The sequence below is a fragment of the Alternaria postmessia genome (genome assembly GCF_024291825.1).
Source record: "Alternaria postmessia strain BMP 2775 chromosome Unknown scaffold_8, whole genome shotgun sequence".
In the NCBI taxonomy this organism is placed as follows: domain Eukaryota; kingdom Fungi; phylum Ascomycota; class Dothideomycetes; order Pleosporales; family Pleosporaceae; genus Alternaria; species Alternaria postmessia.
The window spans coordinates 185,792-204,622 of NW_026260081.1; the positions used below are offsets into that span (position 1 = coordinate 185,792).

Consider the following 18,831-nt stretch of genomic DNA (forward strand, 5'->3'; position numbering starts at 1 on the left):
GGGCTCGGACTGGTCGCGAGGATGCTGCAACGTTCAATGCGCCTTCGATATCATCATAGACATCAATCTCTTCTGCCGCTGCTGCACGCTTCGCCGGTGTGCCGTTTGTTGCGCCCTTGGTCAATCGACCTTTGCGTACTGGTGCTGGCTTCTTGACCTCATCCTGTGCAGCGTCGCCGTTCGTATTTGCGGCGGATTTGGTCGCAAGCCTGCCAGAGGCTTTCCGTGTCGACGGCTTTGTTGATGGGCTCGGTTCGGTGCGCTCCGAGGTATCGAGCTTTCTCCGCTTAGAAGATCGCGGCGAGTCATCCATGTCGGCACTTGGGGGTGATTTTGGATTACAGGTTAATAATTGGTTGGTGTCTGTTATTGAGAATGCATCATGGTTGTGGTATGAGGAAATGTTTCGAGGTCGCGAATGCCCTGGTCAAGGCGCGTCAATCCCCAAGTCGCGTCGCGCTAGAATTCCGCTCCTGGGGCGCCCCTGCATCATGCCAAGAGCCGTCCAGCCTAGCTTCTCCATAACAAGAACACCATCAAACATCACATCGAATTATCCTTCAACACTGCCTGTGAAGACATGTCAGATGGCGACAGTGCCATCGTCAATATTGCCATGTGTGCTCCAGTGCCGCTACCATCCATGACTCTTGCGCTTTTCCGACGGCTCCAGAGCTTAGGGCTCCCGAGCCCCACTGAACCGTACATCTAATGCGCCCTACATGTACAATTGAAAAACAAGCTAACATCGCTACTACCGACTCCACCGTGCTACAAAGGATACACATAAGTATGAGTCTGCTGGTACAGCCTTGGGTCTCGAATAAAGACACTCAATGGCTTCAACTCAGAGTACTCAGGTCGACTTGACCACTTACCCACAACAACCCTCTTCGGCTGCAACCACAGACATTGAACTATTACAAGAAAACGACCAATCCCAACCAACTAGCGACAATGGATTTTCACTTCCGCCTACTGATGGTGGCAGGGATGCATGGCTCTGCTTGTTTTCCTGCTTCATGGTAAGTCTCCTGTGCAAGAAATGCATGTGAGACACACACTGACTTCGCAACTCCACCTCTGCAGCTGGAGGCCATGATTTGGGGCTTTCCCTCCTCTTACGGTGTCTTCCAAGAATACTATGCTACTAGTGAGGAGTTCTCTGGCCAAAGCAACGTTGCCGTTGTGGGTACTTGTGCAATGGTATGTCCTAGTAGTTATTCAAAGACCAAGACTAAGACCTATCCAGGGTATCATGTACATGGATATTGCGATATGGTTCGTTGTATTGAAGTACTTTCCCAAGTTTCGCATTTGGGCCACACCAGTTGGTTTAGTAGTCGTCTGCCTTGCCTTGGGCCTTGGATCACTTTCAACGAGCATAACACACCTCATCATCACTCAAGGCATCTTATATGCACTGGGCGGTGGTCTCGCATGGACGCCAATTCTCTTCAACATCGAAGAGTGGTGGGTACGCAGAAGAGGATTTGCCTATGGAGCTACTATGGCCGGCCTGGGATTGAGCGGGGCCATTCTTCCTCTCATACTTGAGTGGCTGCTACACTCCTACGGATTCCGGACGACTTTACGAGTATGCGCACTCAGCTTCGTGGCTCTCAACTTCCCCATAGTCTTCTTCTTTAAACCTCGCCTTCCGTTGTCTCAAACATCGCAAAATAGGGGGTTCGACCTGTCGTTCTGGACCTGTTCCAACTACCTGATTCTACAGTCCGGCAATATCATCCAGAGCCTTGGATTCTTTCTACCAGCAATCTATCTACCCACTTTCGCCCGGTCCATTGGTGCAGGTAGCATCGAAAGCACTGTCACAATCATTCTTGTCAATGCTGCTGCATTTGTCGGGTGTCTTTGCATGGGAATTGCGACCGACAAGTACCATGTCACAACCTGCCTCATGGTCTCTGCCTTGGGCTCAACAGTCGGCATCTTTCTCCTATGGGGATTTTCCACCTCACTGGCGCCGCTATACATCTTCTGCATAGTCTATGGTGCTTTTGCTGGGTGTCAATCGAGCGCCTGGAGCGCTATCGTCGCAGACACTCAGAAGAAGCGCAGAGGCGCAGATTCTGGCTTCGTATGGGCGTGTCTATCAGCTGGGAAAGGCGTCGGCAACTTGTGCAGCGGCCCGCTTTCAGAAGCTCTGCTACATGCTGGTGATTGGAGTGCAGGTTTTGCGTATGGTAGCGGATATGGAGCACTGATTGCATTCACAGGCGTGACTGCACTACTGAGTGGCTGGGGTTATGCTGCAAGGAGGATCGGGTGGATATGAACTGAGGCTCTGGATGCCTGAGGATGCCTGACGTACTTTGGATGCCAATCTTTGCGTTCCGCTGAGCATACGTCACACATCACGCCTTTACCACATGCCAAACACCAGGCAGGTCTCCCGATGCTCAAGTAAACGATGTGACTGTTACAGAGCATACATGGTCGGGAGGTGTTTGCACCAATCAGCTGGCGATATTTGGTTCTTGGCGGCGAGTTACGCGTACGCATGAAACGGACCCACAAGTACCATTATACGCGATCGACCCTTCCGTGCCTGGCATCAGCATCTCGACCTTTCTCTCGAAACATGTTGGTCTCTCTATGCAATCTATCCATGGCCATCGCAGCCTTGCTTTTATGCTGATTACCGGCTTGGCCAATGCTATTCATCTGTTCACAACGCGCCTATGGCTCGCACAATAATTCTATTGGACCGCAAACGAAACTACAGAAGTGATCGGCATGAATCCCGTACTATACTCTCCGAATCATGCTTGCCAGATGGGACCTGTCGCTAACCCGCAGAGATTACTCTAACCCTTCGGCGCGTCTTCGCAAAGGCTTGATCGATCTTATCTGTAACTAGCAGGTCGCACGGGCGTTCTTCTCCAGCAATGTCAAACGACTGGGCTTTCTGGGGCTTGCGGGAACCAGGTTTTAGATGAACGAGTTGTTGATCACGACTGGAAATCTCCGGACGAGGATATATACCTTGGATTTGGCCTCATGTTGGATGGCCATCAACCAGTTCTTCACAGACAGTTGTCTCATACACTCTCTTTGAGCAGGCCTTTCTTCGCTCTTGTCGTCATTCTCTAGATATCCTAGCGGTATACATACATTCTTTTGGCTGTGCCACCATCTTTGCTATCAACATCGCCTGTCTCTCTCTGTCTCAAACACTTCTTCTACATCTCGTATCAAAGACATCACTATCAAGATGAAAAACGCCGTCATCCTCGCCGCTCTTGCGAGCACCACAGCGGCTTACCCGTTCAGCGACTACCTCGACGCCATCTTCGGCACCAAGGAGTCCCGTCATGCTCCTCCTCCAGAGCTGATGCCCGGTTTCGCCCCAATCGGAACCGGCACAGCATCTGGCATTCCTTTCCCTACAGCAACAGGAGCATTTCCCATCGACGGTATGCCACCTGTCCGCCACCGCGTCCGAAACTTGGCTATCGACTACCAGCTCGCCCCAAGACAGGGCCCCGGAGCCGGCAGCGCGCTACCCAGCTTCTCGTTGGCGGAGCCCACAGACGGTACTCCCGCTCTGCCTACAGAAACGGAGGGAGGCTTCCCTGGCCTTCCCACAGGACTCCCCACAGGCCAGCCTGACGCTCCATTCCCATTCCCAACGGGTGGACCCGACATGCCTTCCCCTACTGGCGGCTTTCCCAAGCCCCCTGGTGGACCTGATATGCCTTTCCCAACCGGTGGCTTTCCTAAGCCACCTGGTGATGGTCCTTCTCCATCAGACATTCCTTTCCCAACCGACCTTCCTTTCCCCATGCCCACCGGTGGCTCTCCGTTTCCCTTCCCTGGTACCGGCATGCCTGGTCTGCCCACTACAATGCAGACTCTGACTCGCGGTCCCCAGCCCACGGGTATGCCTAAGCTGCCTGGTTCGGAGAACGGCGAGCAAGGACCTGGCGATGACGCCCCAGGAGGCTTCTTCGATTGGCTCAGCAGCCTGTTCGGCGGCGGCAAGAGTGAGATGAGCTCTTAGAGTCATTGCTTTCATCACGTCTACCCCAGAAAAGGGAACGTGGTGAAGAAAGGATGGAACAGTGTGTACGACTAAGACGTCTTGATGGCGCGACATTTCAATTCTTTCCACATACTTTATACACTCACACTTGATCCCAAAACATAGAGAAACAACAATGTACGCCATATGCTTGTCTCAAAACCTTTGCACATGCAGTGAAGCTCTCAAGACTCGAAGATAGTATGCCCTATTCTATTTCAAAGACATCTACTCAAAGTTATAGATAAAGATCGTAGTGAAAAAATTGATCACCGCCGTTGAGGGCAGTGACCGGGTATCTTAGAAAGCCATATCCTACACTATGCTATTGAACTTTTTAGGTTCCCGCACCATATCTTTCGTGACGGTCGTCGGGTTGAATAGACGCCTCCCAGATGCTTGTGCATGATTGCAGTGCAAATCGTAACCTTTTCCTTTCAATGCCAACCATAACCGATATACGCCAAAGAACAAAGAACCAGAGATTCGCGCTTGTTGAAATGAAAGAGGTCTGCTGAAAGCAGGAGCTCTGTCGCGTAACTTGTTGAACACCAGACTAGGAGCGGAGATTTCTTAGAAGAAGACTCATCTCAAATTGGTCTTGGCGTGTTGAATGCAGTAAGACCTGGAGTTACGGAAGCCTAGTTGGACATTGCCAGGCTTCTCATGCCGTTGGTGACCTCGACAGCGGCTGCTTTGGCAGCATCGATTAGGCTTGGATTTTCTTCCTTATGGGGTTCAGCTTGCTCGCCGTTCGTGCCGTTGGTGTGGCTACCGCCGTTGACTACCTTTGTCGCTTCGTCTCCGTTTGCGCTAGGAAGATCAACGCTGGGGTTGACCAGCGGCTTATCCATGTCCTTGACTTCTAAACCGTCGAAGATGGGGAAGATGCCACGGGTTGCGTGGAAGTCGTTGTGTACTGCAAACAAAGCATTAGTAAGAGAAATGTAAGTGTAATCGAATGTACTTGCCGATATTCAGGAGGTACCAGGTGTCTACGACGTCCTGGATCACGTAACGCGATGGACTGACACCTGCATGGCAGTTTGCCCATTGCTGTCCAAGGCGGTAGAATTCGTCCTTCCAGGCGAGGAAGCTCACTGTTTCAACAATGGTTGGCTGTACGATCTCCTTGCCTGGGAAGACACCCCATGTAACAGCGTTCGGTCCTTCGTTGGGAGCATTTGTCTTCAAATCGCCATCCTTATTCACAGCATAGTAGGTGAATTCAGGATCGCGTTCGAGACGCGTGATGATCTCAGAGATGTGTTCCGGAGAGACGAAGACCTCCAGGTAAGCCTTTTGGTAGACATAACCATTACGCGGGCCCCAACCAAATACCGGGTCTGAAGACTTGGCTCCATTGACAGCAGGTTGGGAATTGATGGTCAGGAATCCGCGGCGGTTCAGATTGATCAGATCGTCCTGGATAGACCCAGCTTCGGTCGTAATGGGCTGTTCGCTCCACGGCAAAGATTCGAGCTTTCCTTCCATATAGCGTACGAAGAGTTCGGATAGATCTCTGATCGACATTGGTGTGCCCCATAACTTGATGTTCTGCTCGTTGGTACCCTTCAGACCGATGCCGTAAGAATCCAACTCGCCAAAGGCAGGTGAACGCGAATCTCCCCAGCGACCGTTAGGGAACTCGTCCCAGTCTTGTGTGCGAGCAATGTAGGATCGGTTGCGGTTGCGCCAGAAGATTGGTCGTACGTTCTCGTCTCGTCGGTTGAGCGCCAGCGAAGGCCGCCATGGAAGAGGCTTCTCTAGTGGTGACTCGGGGTCGGGTAGGAGGTCTAGCTCTTCAAGGACCATGCGGGTGGCTTGCGCGAGATTCATAGTGTAGCTATATAGGTATGAGAAAGATTATCTTCTTGTGACGAGGGGACGACTTACAAGTGCAGGTGTGTGATACCAGCGTCGATCAGCTTCCGACACATTTCGGCGACTAGATGTTTGCCGACTTCACGCACTTCGACGTCATCGTTCTTGACAGGCTCCAGGGCCTCAGTCCAGTGCTTCGGGATGTTGCATCTCGTCCATTGGGCCCTCCGTAGGAACGCGGCATGGGTGTGGATGGGCATGATACCGGGAATGATGGGAACGTCGATGCCCTTGGCACGAACCTTCTTGACCCACTCAAGGAAAAGGTCAGTATCATAGAACATTTGTGTAACAATGAATGTTCCTCCGGCATCAACCTTCTCCTTGAGATGGTCGATGAGCTCGTCGACATCGTCATTGTCGTCGCTGCCTTCGGAGTATCCCGCCACACCGATGTCGAAATGGTTTCCGTACTTCTCCTTGATGTAGACGACGAGATCCTTTGCATAGCGGAAGCCACCTGCTGTTGCCTCCCACTTTTCTCGCTCACGTGGCGGGTCTCCCCTCAAGGCGAGGATGTTGGTGCAGCCGGCATTGTATGCGTCTCGGAGGGCGTCGTCGAGCTTGGACTTTTCCATATCGGTACATGTAAGATGCATGCAGGTCTCGAGGCCGTAGACGGATTGTGCGACCTTGACCATCTCGCAGGTCAACTTGGAGTGGCGGCCACCAGCGCCCCAGGTAAGATCGATGAATTGCGGACCGAAGCCATGCATGCGGTCCATGCGGTCGTAGAGGTTTTGAACTCCCTATGTGAAGTCAGCGTCTCGCTTGTCGTGTCGGGGGTTATGAGGGTATCGTTACCTGCGCTGTCTTGGGCGGAAAGAATTCGAAGGAGAAGGTCGGCTTGCCCTCCTCCCTCGCCTGGAGGAGTTTCTGAGAAATGTGCATGGCGGAGAAGTATGAGACTAAGTAAAGGAAGAGAAGAGAGGAAAGAGAATCTGCGTCAATTCTTCGCAACGTTAGTGAGAGGACAATATGAGGAATATGCACCCCGCGGTGAGCTCAGGGCGGGATATGCAAGGATGCTGCGTACTGCGGTGTTGACCCCCCACGAGCTATCCAAAGTATCTTTTGCGAGCCCAGCGATCTGCGAGTGTCCGCGACATGTACCACTGTTCTCTCTTGCTGTCAGTCAGTGAGCGGGAGGGTTAGTGATGCGTTGATGTGCAGTTTTCCTTAGCGGAAGGTCGACAGTAAAGAGGTTAGCGCAGTACGGAGGAACAATCGGAGCCTCGCCAAGCAAGGCGCATTTTCGGCGACAAGCCATGACTACGCTGCAGGTGACACCAATTGGAGAACGCGTGGCTATGCGTGACATGTGGTAGACGCGCATCATTCACAGAAGACGGTGAAAGCACTGCAGCAAGTCGCAAGTCGCGAATCGTGCATAATATAATGTGGCATTGCATGTGGTGATGGGATGTGGCATGAAAGCCCCACAAACGTGTCCGTCCCACACCTGTCCCCTCCACCGATGACGGGTTTGCTTTCCCTTCCCCGGGTTTACCCTTTACGGTAACCCCGGATCATCGTTGTTGCGCAGCTCCAAGACGTCTTGTTTCTGGTACATAGTACTCGTAGAGTGACTGCTGGACAGCTTCCTCTCTCTCTCTCTCTCTCTCTCTCTACACACATACACGAACCGCCGCTGCCGCTGCTATGCCGCCTATCGCTCGACCCCGCCGCCTCGTCGGCGTCTCGCTGAAGATGTACTTCGACCTGCCCAGCACGCTCTCCTACATTCGCGGCGTCTTGCAGCTCGACGGCGACGCCTGGAATGCGCGCATAGATCTCTTCGTTATCCCCGACTTCGTCTCCCTCACCGAGTCTGCCCGCATCCTCGAGCCCTCGTCCATCATCCTGGGCGCGCAAGATACCTTTTGGGAAGACAAGGGCGCATACACAGGCGAGGTCAGTCCACTGGTGCTGCGCCAGGCAGGAGCAAGGATAGTAGAGATTGGCCATGCTGAGCGCAGAGCCGCATTCGGTGAGACAGACGAGACGGTCGCGAACAAGGCTGGTGCAGCAGCGAGAAACGGCTTGATACCGCTGGTGTGCATTGGCGAGAAGACACACCACAGCGTCGCATCGGCAGCTGTAGGTGCAGCTATACAAGAATGTAAACCCCAGGTCATGTCAGTGCTGGCTGCAGTACCGGACCATACCGAGGTGATACTGGCTTACGAGCCTGTGTGGGCCATTGGCGCAAAGGAGCCCGCTGATCCCGACCATGTTGTGAATGTGACAAAAGAGCTTAGGAAGATGGCTGCTGGTAGGACCGGGACCACGAGGATTGTCTACGGAGGGAGCGCTGGGCCCGGCACCTTTGCCAAGATTTCCGAAGGCGTTGACGGCTTGTTCTTGGGTCGGTTTGCGCATGATATCAAGAATTTGAAGAAGGTCATTGAAGAGGTGGGCGGGGCTTGAGGGCCTCGGAGCATCATCACATACCGTGCTGAAGCTCTCAGCTTCTTTCTGTGCATGGAGAAGAATCACATTCGGGACGGGGTGACAGACTGAAGGTTACGGCCGGAAGAGATTACTTATCTCCTCGGCATCACCACTGGCTTTGTCATGTGTACATGCTATATGAAGAGCACGACGTCCGCAGGTACTATCATTGGTATTGGCTACCAAAGTACTCCTTCCCATCTACTGTGAGAGCACGTCCAATACTTCTCCAATCGTCAGCTCTCTTCTCGAGGTTGCATCGTGCTTGACTGGTGTGGAACGCATGCCTTCCGCCATCACAAACTTCGTCTGATCATCGTTGTACACACTCCACTCAACGCTACCATCTGTACCTCCCTTGATCCTGATGAACTATCTCAAACTCAGTATTCAGCACTAGGCATTCGCGGCGATTTCTATGCCCATGCTGAGCTATGGTATTCGCGAAGATCAGGAGATGCCAAAGACAGAAGAGAGAGTTTTGAACGATCAAACATCCGGAGACACCGACGATCCGGATCGCCTGTCGCTTGTCCATCAGCTTTCGGCATCTCAACACTGGAAAGCACCGAAAACCTCCGAGCACTGCCGGCATGAAACCCTCAACTCCTTATGCACCACGCTATTGAAAAATTGTGCCTTTTTTACCTCCTAGACCAACGTGACATGGCTTTTGATTGGAGCGTCGCGTTACATCCGTCGATTTCTGATAGTTTGTACGCAGCAGGAGAATGTTTTGTGGAGCAATTGCGAGAAGATGTGAGTTTAGTGGACACAATTCTCCATCAGAGTGGAAGCTATCTCCTGCGATGCCATCCTCCACAAAGTCCGAATGCCAGAGAGGGGTGCGGCATACGCCGCTAGTATGCTGGGTTGCGGTCCTACTGGGATGTTGACGGTTCGGGACCACGGAAGATGCGGTCTGCGTCTTGGACAGCTGGCAAACTTGCCTATTGCCGCCTACGAAGTCGCAACAGTGCGTTAATCGGAACGATATGTGGAAAAGACTGTGCGACTTCAGGTCAACCGGATTTCTTTACGAATTTGAATGAAGCCAGCAGCATCCAACATTACAAGCAGAATATCTTGTATCAGATCTCAACTCCTACTCGCTTCCGTTAGGAACCCGGCTTTTGCGAATGGTACCTAATTCCCGAGGCTTTACTATGGTCAACTGAATTGGGTTAGACATCATCATATGCGGAATGTCTCCGTCGCTACCATTGGACTCCTCCCGATACGTTGTCGGATGAGCGCAAGCTACTCGCCAAATACCCTACACCTGGACGCGAGTCACACTAGATTCTTATGCCATCATGCGCACCTCGGTAGTGAAACGCGGGGGCTGAGGTCTATGGGCTTTTCCTTGCATTTCGGCGCTATGGGAGTGGCTCATCGATCATAAGTTGAACATACGATCAACACACGACAGCTTTGCCGCACAAGGCCGGACTATCTACATTCTGCACTGACTCGAGTTAGTCGGTTAGATTGTCCCCGTTGTACAAATCTGCAACCTCCACGATTGCAATATTACACCCCAGCATACTCCAGTGACGTTGGTGCAACCTGGCCGCAACCTTGTCGTTATCTCGATTACCATCCATGAGATTGCAAAACGAAATCTCATGCATATCTTTGAGATGCCGTGCGCGACATGACGTTTGGGAATAACGCCTGCACCACTCATCCGGATCTAGCGTTCTTAGCACGTTTTCCCCGCAAAGCCAACCCCATTAGTGACGGCCCGACGATCATTTAGCTCCAAAGTCTAGGCTCCGCACGCGTCCCCAGCATTCGCGTGCTTCATCTCCACTCGACTCCGCAGAACCGATCTTACGTCCTGGGGTTGCTGATCCCTTACTGGTTGTTGCTGCATCGGGTCATGATCACGTTGTGACTTTGAATGCGTACCATTGCCATTGCGACCGTTTTGGGTATTGGGGTCGGCGAGGTCTTGTCAATGCGGCGAAACTAAGAGTATGTGAAGAGTTTCACAAAGAAACATGATGTTTCTCGTAGCGTCATTGATATGAATCTGACCTCCTCCACCCGTTCATACACAGGTTCGTCATCAGCCTTATAAGATGCTCAGACGGTATCGGTGGTGGTGTGTCCAGGGCGTACAAAGTAACTGCACGAGACGCCACTGCTGTTCCTAGGGGATGCGTCGGCAGGGAAGCCACGTCCGCAGCTAAGGAGGCACTCCTCATGACTCCGGCGAATCAAGACCTGGACGCTCCCCAAGCTCTAGCCTGGGCAGATCTGCCCTCCCGCCAATTCGACTACGTGCATCAAATCCAACGCGGAACCGCAGCGGTTGGCCCTCAAACTCTTGTTCTACCAGGGTGGCCTGGCTGCACCTGCCACATAGTCGGTGATGATCCCTTGCTTTCGTCCGCAGCTACGCTTTCTTGGAATTGGAATCCGTGCCTCAAGGTTTGCGGAGCACTATTGTTACCTACACTCTTAATGACCATTGTGTGCTCCCTATATCAACCCTACTCTCCGGTTCCCTAGCCTTCTATGTCACGTTACGAGACTTCAACATCTACTACCACGTCCTCGACCGGTCATCATCACTACGATACCTCTAATTCTAATAACAACTCCAACGGAAGCGGTCTCTTTGACAACCACGTCGCGTGTATGACTTCCAATCACGATCACAAGTACGCAACGAACGACGCCCACCTCGGCGCGACTACAGCTAGAGACGCAGAAACTCTATCAGCTGGATCAACTGCGAGGAACGAGTCGACAACTAGAATGATGGACGGGCCCAACGCTTTGGAGAAAGACTTCTCTCGGCAAGAACGTAAGACTCTTTTGCGGTATACACATTCATCTTTTACTAACCTTCTCTAGCTTACGGCAATGGATATGGTGGACAAACGCACCTCGACGCCTCGGTCGATTCTGGTACTGCATTGCATCAGATCCGAACAGCGGGTAGTATCTCGATCTCTCCAGAGCTATTTGAGAAACTATATCTGTCACCACCGAACAAAGTAAAAGGAGATCTGCGGAAGACATTCGGTAACCCGACGCCTCTGTATGTTCCTCCTGCATATACATCTGGAACTTCGAATGCTTACTTTGGGTAGTGCTCTCATCGGCTTCCTGTTGTCCTTGCATCCTTTGAGCATGACCCTCATGGGATGGCGTGGTGCTGGTGGAAGTGGAGCAGCAAGCACCGGATGGTACTACTTTGCGGGTGGTCTGCTCATGATTCTCGGTGGTCTTGGTGAAGTACGTTGCTCTCAAAGCCTTTGAAGACTCTCTCTGACAACTGATACAGTGGATTCTTGGCAATACCTTCCCCTTCGTTGTCTTCTGTTCTTTCGGTGCCTTCTGGCTTGGTTTCGCTGCCACACTCCAACCCTTCTACAACTCATATGGCGCGTACGCCAACGCGAACGTCGCAGGCAGCACAGGCCTAGAATCTGTTGGCTTCAACGTCGGTCTTGGTAAGTCACCCAAGAAGAGATGCAGAAATTCGATTCTGACCATTTTCACAGCATATTTCCTCATAATGATGGGCCTTCTATGCCTAGTCTACCTCATCTGCTCCATCCGCACGAACTTGATCTTCTTCCTTATCTTCTTCACTCTTGTGCCCGCTTTCGGCCTTCTGGCGGGCAGCTATCTCCAGGCTGCAAACGGTCGAGCAGCTCTTGCTGCCAAGCTTGCTGAGGCTGCTGGTGCATTCTGCTTCGTTACCTGCCTCTGCGGTTGGTACATCTTCTTAGCCATTATGCTGGCTAGTGTCGACTTCCCTTTGGATCTTCCTCGTAAGCCTGCCGTACCCCAATTAGTCATTTGCTCGTACTAATGTGATGCAGTTGTCGATCTTTCGAGCGTAGTAAAGGGCGCCAGCGAGAAGCGCAAGGTGGACCACATGGAGTAGATACCATTTCGAAGAGGAGCACTCGAATCGTAGGAAGTTTTAGGAGACGAATGTGTCATGCTGATGGTCGAAAGACCAATCGCGGATTGAATACCAAATCGAGGCCGCGCTATGCGGACCAGATACTCGCGGTGGAGAAGTTCTTCTTAACCTCTGTGTGGGCGAAGCTTTTCTTTCGCTTTTATCATACAGTGGTAAGAATAATAGTTCTCAGATTCATACAGGAATTGGTAATTATGCAAAATCGTGACCTTGTAATTCACAATCCATTCTCGATCTGCGTTTTAGGGGAACTGTCGCTACGATGCAGGAAATGGTTGTGTCCCTTGATTCGCATCGGGTTCGTCTGAAGCGGCAAGCGCAATCCGTCGTCTCTATCCTACAGGCTCCATTCAGAACAACAATTTGTACGAGTAACAGAAATCGGAAAACATGAGACGAGCGTGCCACGGAGGGCATAATATCGCAGCCTTGTTCTGATTGTCGCCGAGTACTGCATGAAACTCCATGTAACAGAGTTGACAGGTCTGACACTTCGTAACGGGATTGCGGGTCTCTCGACCGGCGCTTTTCAGGCGAACATGTGGTGCGTGCGTATACATATAGTCAACTGAACTGGCGAACATGTATAGTACTTTGTGTACTAATACTTACGACTTCTCAACGACACCTACTTCCAATTACCCTTTAATACACTACGACGTCACCCATTATGATTTACCCGGTGGAAGTAGACCGCATGCAGGACACACGGCACAACAGCACCACATCGTCCCGTCCGCGGAGGCGAAGTACTTCATCAAGTCACTCCTCGCAGTCGCAAAACTTCTCTCGTCCTCACCTCCAACCAATACCCCGAAAATCCACTCCAGAGTCCCTGCCCCTAAGAAACTCATCCCCAATTTCACATCAAACAATCATCGTAACTTCAAAGTCGCATTCGGCCAACAGCAAAGGTCACCTACCCGTACGATCCCATTCAAGAAGACCACCCAAAATGGCAACTTACTTTCTGACGGGGGCCAACCGGGGCATTGGCCTGGAATTCGTGCGCCAACTCGCTGCAAAACCATCAAACACCATTATCGCAGGCGTCCGCTCCAAATCAGGCGACATCTCGGAACTAGAAAGCCTGAACAACAACTCAAACATCCATATCATCGAATGCGATGTCAGCTCCCTCGATTCTCTCTCCAGTATCGAGTTTCGCGTCGCAGAGATCCTCACCAAAACCGGTGCTAGCCTGGATTTCCTCTTTAATGTCGCTGGGATCAACGCAACGAGCACCGATACAAGCTTGACTCTTGACCCAAAGAGTCTAAACGAGCACATGCAGACCAACGTTCTGGGCCCCGCCAAAATCGTCGAGAGCCTGAGAAAGTCTCTAGCGAGAGGCGCGACCGTGCTGAACATGAGCTCGGGATTAGGTAGCTTGACGGTTGCGACAGACGTGACGAAATGTTGTACCTACAGCATGAGTAAGGCGGCGTTGAATATGTTGACATTGCACCAAGCGAAAGATTTGAAGGCGAACGGGATCAAGGTCATTTGCATGGATCCTGGTTGGGTGAAGACGAGAATGGGTGGAAAGGGTGCGATGATCGAGGCCAAGGTCAGCGTGGAGAGTATGTTGGATGTGGTGGCTGGGCTCAAGGAGTCGGACAGTGGGAAATTCTATCGATACGATGGCGCGCCTGTACCATGGTAGATGAGAGAATTACTAGGCACAGGACCGTGACGGCACTTGGGTTGATGTAAATACTTGAAGACATCATGACATAGCTTGCGAACCATATAACGCTCAAGAATATATCACGAGTGAAAGAATGATGCAGAACTTCAGAAGAAACAGTGATGTAAGGCATACTTTATATTGCATCTAAAGCGACAGTAGACTATAAACTTCTGGCTCTGACTCTCCATCAGGGTGTGCAGCCAAAACAACCTCGCCTTTCATTCCGCTACAGGACACAAATCATAGTTTCCAGCGCTGTTATTACCCCACCATTGCGGGAACGGAATCGCAGGCCCTCCAGCACCAAAGACAGCAAATGACAGAATGAACAAGCAAGTCAGACTTGCGCCATCGAAGGCACCTGCGATCAAGTAGGAGTAGTCCCTGAAGATGCGCGGGCGGTAATTGCGAAGGTAGAATTGGGTGAAGAAGCCGACAATTGTCCAGCTAAGAATCACGCACGTCTGACTTTGGTTGTACGGAATGTAACCGGCGAATTGAATGAACTGAGGAAAGTTGATCTCGCGGAGGGAAAAGTTACCGATACGCGGGACGAATCGGACTAAGATACGGTGCGCGAGGACGATAGCGGCGCCAATGAGAAGACCCAGGGGCACAATGGAGTAAGTCTTTCCTTGCTTGTATAGATAGGCGGCGAGCGCCCAGGTCGAGGCGTTGGTGTTGTACGACTGGATGGTTGCGCCGCTCCACGATGCGTTGCCGTCGGTGTCAGCTAGGAGGTGTTTGTTGCCTGTGACGATTGAGATCATGACGGCGTAGTTGATGAATCCACCTAAAACAGTGCCGTAGATTTGCGTCATGAACATGACGCGAGGAGGGATCTTGAGGTATTCGCCCAATTTCAGATCCATACTGAGCTGGACAGCACTATTGATGACGTTGTGCGACCACGCTGCGAAGTACATGTTTCCAATCGGGCGTCCAGGCAGGATCAGTCCAGCAATGACTTTGGACAAGTTGTTGGTTGCAATACCGTTACCAAAGCGAGCATAGAGCAAGGTACTCTGATCTTTAGTCAGCTAACATCATCGATCAACAGGCTTCGAGTATAAACTTACGAATGGCGAAATGATTGTCCCCATTGCCAGTGCAATGACATAAGCCCAAACTGGGAGCGTAACGTTCTCTTTGATCACAACGACAAGACCCAGCACGAAGCTAACAAGGAGTACAACAAGATACCACCATTGCGGCGCATCCTTGTAATGCTTGGCCATGTGCGCGTGGTGGGGATCATCAAACTTTCCTTTCTTAGCATCCTTGAACGCTCTGACTGTATCGCCACCCCAAAAGAGAACAGTATGAGCGACCAGTGCGCCAATCTAAGGGAGATCAGCACCCAATGGTGTATGTTAGAGGTAGAAAACTCACTGCAGCATTAGCCATGAACATGGCATAGGCAAAGGTACCCGTGATTCTCGGTAGACCGTATTGTAGCAAGGCTTTCTCATCGAGAATGCCATCAATGAAGACGCTTTCGCTTGGATACTGTTTGCCATCCTGGGTCAAGAGACGTGTCGACATGAAAGGAAGACTCCTTGAACCCCAGGCATTACCGTAGTAGATACCAAGCATGACGAAGAAGCAGACTATGAACCCGGCTGTCTGATGCAGCTGGAACTTGAGTGGGAGTGATGATTGGAAGGAAGTGATCTAGATGAGGGTCAGGATTCATAAAGTACAAATTGTGGAGAGGAATTGCTCACGTATTGCCAATCGAACGAGATGCTGAACCAGCCTAGACCCTCATTATTGGTAGCTCCGCCGAAGAGGTTGGTTAGTATAGCTGCCTTGGACCCAGTCGCATGCATAGCAGCCAGACAAGGGATCGATACGGAGTTCAGCCATGGGAATATGTAAGCAGGGAAGAACTCGTAGAGAAACATGCCAGAGAATGCGATCCAGAACCACCGGAGTGGCTTGGAGTCCTTGACAGTCTGCCAATGGAGACCCTGGAGCACCTTCACCGTGGGAAGACTACTCCAGTAAACCGAATCAACGTGCCAAACGCAGATGGGACGCATTATACCACAGATACCATAGCCGAAGAGTCCAATAGAGATGGTGCTGAAGATAACAGTGATGGGACTCAGAGGCATATCGTAGAAGAGGTCGGATGCCGCGAAGACCTGACTGCTAGGAGCTGCGATCGACGCAGAGGTTGCAGTGATTGACGTGATGGCGTGCTCCTTCAGATTCCACTCTCCGTAGTTGAAAAACGACATTATCGTGATCCATAGGGGTGTCTTGCCAACTCCGCCCTTTTCTCTCCACCGAGCCTCGAATTTATCTCCACGTGGTAGCAGCTTGACCCATCCTCTACCGAGAAAATAGGCCATAAGGACGATGAAGGTTCCTTGGATGGTGATCAGGGTGGGCTTGAACTAGAGTACATGTTAGCCTCTGCGATCCATGTATCAGGACTGTAGACGTACCTGGTAGATCTGAAATACAACGGCTTGGAACGCGGACAGAATAGAGGCTAAGAAGATACTTCGAAAGGTCACCGCAGGTACGAAGTCATCTCTCAGGGGCAGTAGGTGAGCAGCTGCGTCAGCGCCAGTAACGATGATATGGTCTTCACCATTGTCGTCCTTCTCTTGCTCGGACGCATCGTATTCGGGAAGGACTGCCTTGATCTCGGGCTCCAGGGCAACCTTCTTCTCGACTTCTCCGTCATTGACAGCAAGGCGATGCTTCTCGTCGCTGAAGGCGTTGATCGCTTCGTGGCTGGGAGGACTGATCGCTGTGCCCCCAACCGCATCGGGTTGGCCGAGAATCAACACATCACCAAGAGGATTTGCAGCCATAGTTGCGCGTGGTAGATCGTTTGATTCTCACTTCGAGGATAGAGCGGCGTTTCTAAAATATACATATGATGCTTCTAGTGCAAATGCGTTATCGTCGTCCAACCATGTGTGATCGCAGCTAGGTCGCGCGCAATAGCACGCCAGATAAGGCCCCTGTTCCAAAAAGCCGTATGGAAGCAGTTCCTAAGTTTAAAAAGGCAGGTGTGCTATACGAGAAAGCGGCCGGAATCAAAACAGTATCCAAGGGCCATGCGGCACGACGTTGGTGGGGCGAGAGTCCAACTGATTGTGCGACCTATAGACCTTATCACCTGCTCTTCTCGCATCAACTAGGATCTAGAACACCCGGCACATCAAGATTGGAGTCTACAATCATGCCGCGGGCGAGAGGCAACGAGTAGAACAAGGGCTGTACTGTCCCGTGTCGGAGATGGCTCTCCGAAAGGAATTATCTATAGTCAATTGTGAGCACAGCATGGTGGCGATCCATGAGAAGCGAATGCTGGTGCGATCAAACTAGATGGCATCATTCGCAGACACGATTTCGAATGCACCCGGGTGAAGGGTTTGCCGTGCTATGACCGCGCGGCAAACCAATCGCGGCCAGACTTGATGTCGCCGAACCGTACTGCACTCTATGAGAATCCATCGGCGATATTATTACGGAAGTTGTCCATCTCGTGCGATTGGGGCACCGGGTGTATAGCGATGTTCTTGAGCGCGCGACGATAAGCGTTGCCAAGTTGGTGGCGCCGTCTTGGTCAAGCTTGTCTACAACAAGATGGACCCCTTCGTGAGTTGAGGCATACGCAAGTGGGCGGCGTTTTTGCGAGCAGCGGAGTCGTAGCTCATTTCGTCGAGTACCGTGGTTAAGGCCGCAGTGGCACCTCGGTGGGGAAAGATAGGCTGCCGGTCTTCCGAGGTCCTGTTATTGTGCTTCCCCAACGACACAGCACACATGTGTTGACAATGTCGACGTAAAGGTTGGGGTTTTCCAGTGAGTGTAGGAGAGACGAAGTGTACTTGCGCAAGGGCTTAGGTGGGCTTATACTCCGTTCTAAAATCTGTGCTGACGTTATGCTGACAGCTTGGCGTCTGACAGCATGACTCATGTTGAGTGAGAGGCACTCCTTTTAAACATTGGGTGGCTAGAAGACAGAATCGAAACCAATTTTTTGATGCGCTGGCATATAGTCTACATTGAGAACCCAACTGCATGCACCAAAACGTCTGCAAGGAACGGGTGCATACTTGTAATGCCATGACAAAAGCTACAGGAAATGTGGGAAAGAGAGCACTACAAATACCAATTTTTATAATATCCTGAGAGATTTTGTGAGCTTGTCTTCTATGAAGATTGATCACTTATCATGTATAAGTGAAAATCTGTGTTGTAGAGTACATCTCTACGTAACAAGAGCAGATGGTTCCGGCTATCGTGATATGACTAGAGGCATTCGTAGTCTTCCTCATCAGATCTGTCACGTTCGTCACATCCACCATGTCAATGATGTATGATTCGGGGTCGCGTACAATTCAACAAGTCCACAAACACGGAATTTCTTTGGTGTTGCTATGTTTGAAGTCTCGTTAATCTAGGCCCGGGATTCAGACTGGAGTTCTTTTGGAATGCTTTGACAACCCAGGTACTGTTGTGATAGTGCTACAGAATGTATCAGCTTAACTCCATCTTTGTTGATCAGTAGAGCATTGTAGTGCGCTAAGTATCGTGGGCAAACTGCTCGAGTCTATCTACTACTATGCTTGGGCGAAACAGTCTCGAAGCTTTCATTTAGTTTCTCCAATGTCTCAATGCGTGCGTTGTCAATAGTGATATCTCCCTGAGCTTTCACTGTCTTTACCCATGAGACATACACGCCCACAATAATCTAATCACTCAATATAGTCCAACCAAGTCACGGACCCCTCTTCGCACATATAATTCCAGATCCCTCTCGTTGTCTTCTTT

General features: G+C 51.2%; 7 protein-coding genes across 7 annotated transcripts; 5 read left to right on the forward strand and 2 right to left on the reverse strand.

Moving 5' to 3' along the window:
- Positions 1-836: 836 nt before the first annotated feature.
- Positions 837-2,299, forward strand: J4E82_002057 (uncharacterized protein; the record flags this gene model as incomplete). The annotated part of the gene is made up of 3 exons (XM_051728361.1): positions 837-1,025; positions 1,090-1,206; positions 1,253-2,299. 3 exons carry the CDS (start codon positions 837-839, stop codon positions 2,297-2,299), a joined length of 1,353 nt encoding a protein of 450 aa, XP_051591774.1.
- A 939-nt stretch (positions 2,300-3,238) lies between these two features.
- Positions 3,239-4,027, forward strand: J4E82_002058 (uncharacterized protein; the record flags this gene model as incomplete). The annotated part of the gene is made up of 1 exon (XM_051728362.1): positions 3,239-4,027. One exon carries the CDS (start codon positions 3,239-3,241, stop codon positions 4,025-4,027), a length of 789 nt encoding a protein of 262 aa, XP_051591775.1.
- A 662-nt stretch (positions 4,028-4,689) lies between these two features.
- J4E82_002059 (uncharacterized protein) lies at positions 4,690-6,823 on the reverse strand (the record flags this gene model as incomplete). Its single annotated transcript, XM_051728363.1, has 4 exons — positions 4,690-4,967; positions 5,020-5,894; positions 5,945-6,681; positions 6,737-6,823. The coding sequence occupies 4 exons, from the start codon at positions 6,821-6,823 to the stop codon at positions 4,690-4,692; spliced, it is 1,977 nt and encodes a 658-aa protein (XP_051591776.1).
- Positions 6,824-7,594: 771 nt separating this feature from the next.
- Positions 7,595-8,362, forward strand: J4E82_002060 (uncharacterized protein; the record flags this gene model as incomplete). Its single annotated transcript, XM_051728364.1, has 1 exon — positions 7,595-8,362. The coding sequence occupies one exon, from the start codon at positions 7,595-7,597 to the stop codon at positions 8,360-8,362; it is 768 nt and encodes a 255-aa protein (XP_051591777.1).
- Positions 8,363-11,035: 2,673 nt separating this feature from the next.
- On the forward strand, positions 11,036-12,296 carry J4E82_002061 (uncharacterized protein; the record flags this gene model as incomplete). Its single annotated transcript, XM_051728365.1, has 6 exons — positions 11,036-11,204; positions 11,255-11,441; positions 11,494-11,638; positions 11,688-11,856; positions 11,908-12,180; positions 12,232-12,296. The coding sequence occupies 6 exons, from the start codon at positions 11,036-11,038 to the stop codon at positions 12,294-12,296; spliced, it is 1,008 nt and encodes a 335-aa protein (XP_051591778.1).
- Positions 12,297-13,293: 997 nt separating this feature from the next.
- J4E82_002062 (uncharacterized protein) lies at positions 13,294-14,004 on the forward strand (the record flags this gene model as incomplete). The annotated part of the gene is made up of 1 exon (XM_051728366.1): positions 13,294-14,004. The coding sequence occupies one exon, from the start codon at positions 13,294-13,296 to the stop codon at positions 14,002-14,004; it is 711 nt and encodes a 236-aa protein (XP_051591779.1).
- A 245-nt stretch (positions 14,005-14,249) lies between these two features.
- On the reverse strand, positions 14,250-16,862 carry J4E82_002063 (uncharacterized protein; the record flags this gene model as incomplete). Its single annotated transcript, XM_051728367.1, has 5 exons — positions 14,250-15,056; positions 15,111-15,374; positions 15,424-15,705; positions 15,759-16,436; positions 16,488-16,862. 5 exons carry the CDS (start codon positions 16,860-16,862, stop codon positions 14,250-14,252), a joined length of 2,406 nt encoding a protein of 801 aa, XP_051591780.1.
- Between the last annotated feature and the right edge of the window lie 1,969 nt (positions 16,863-18,831).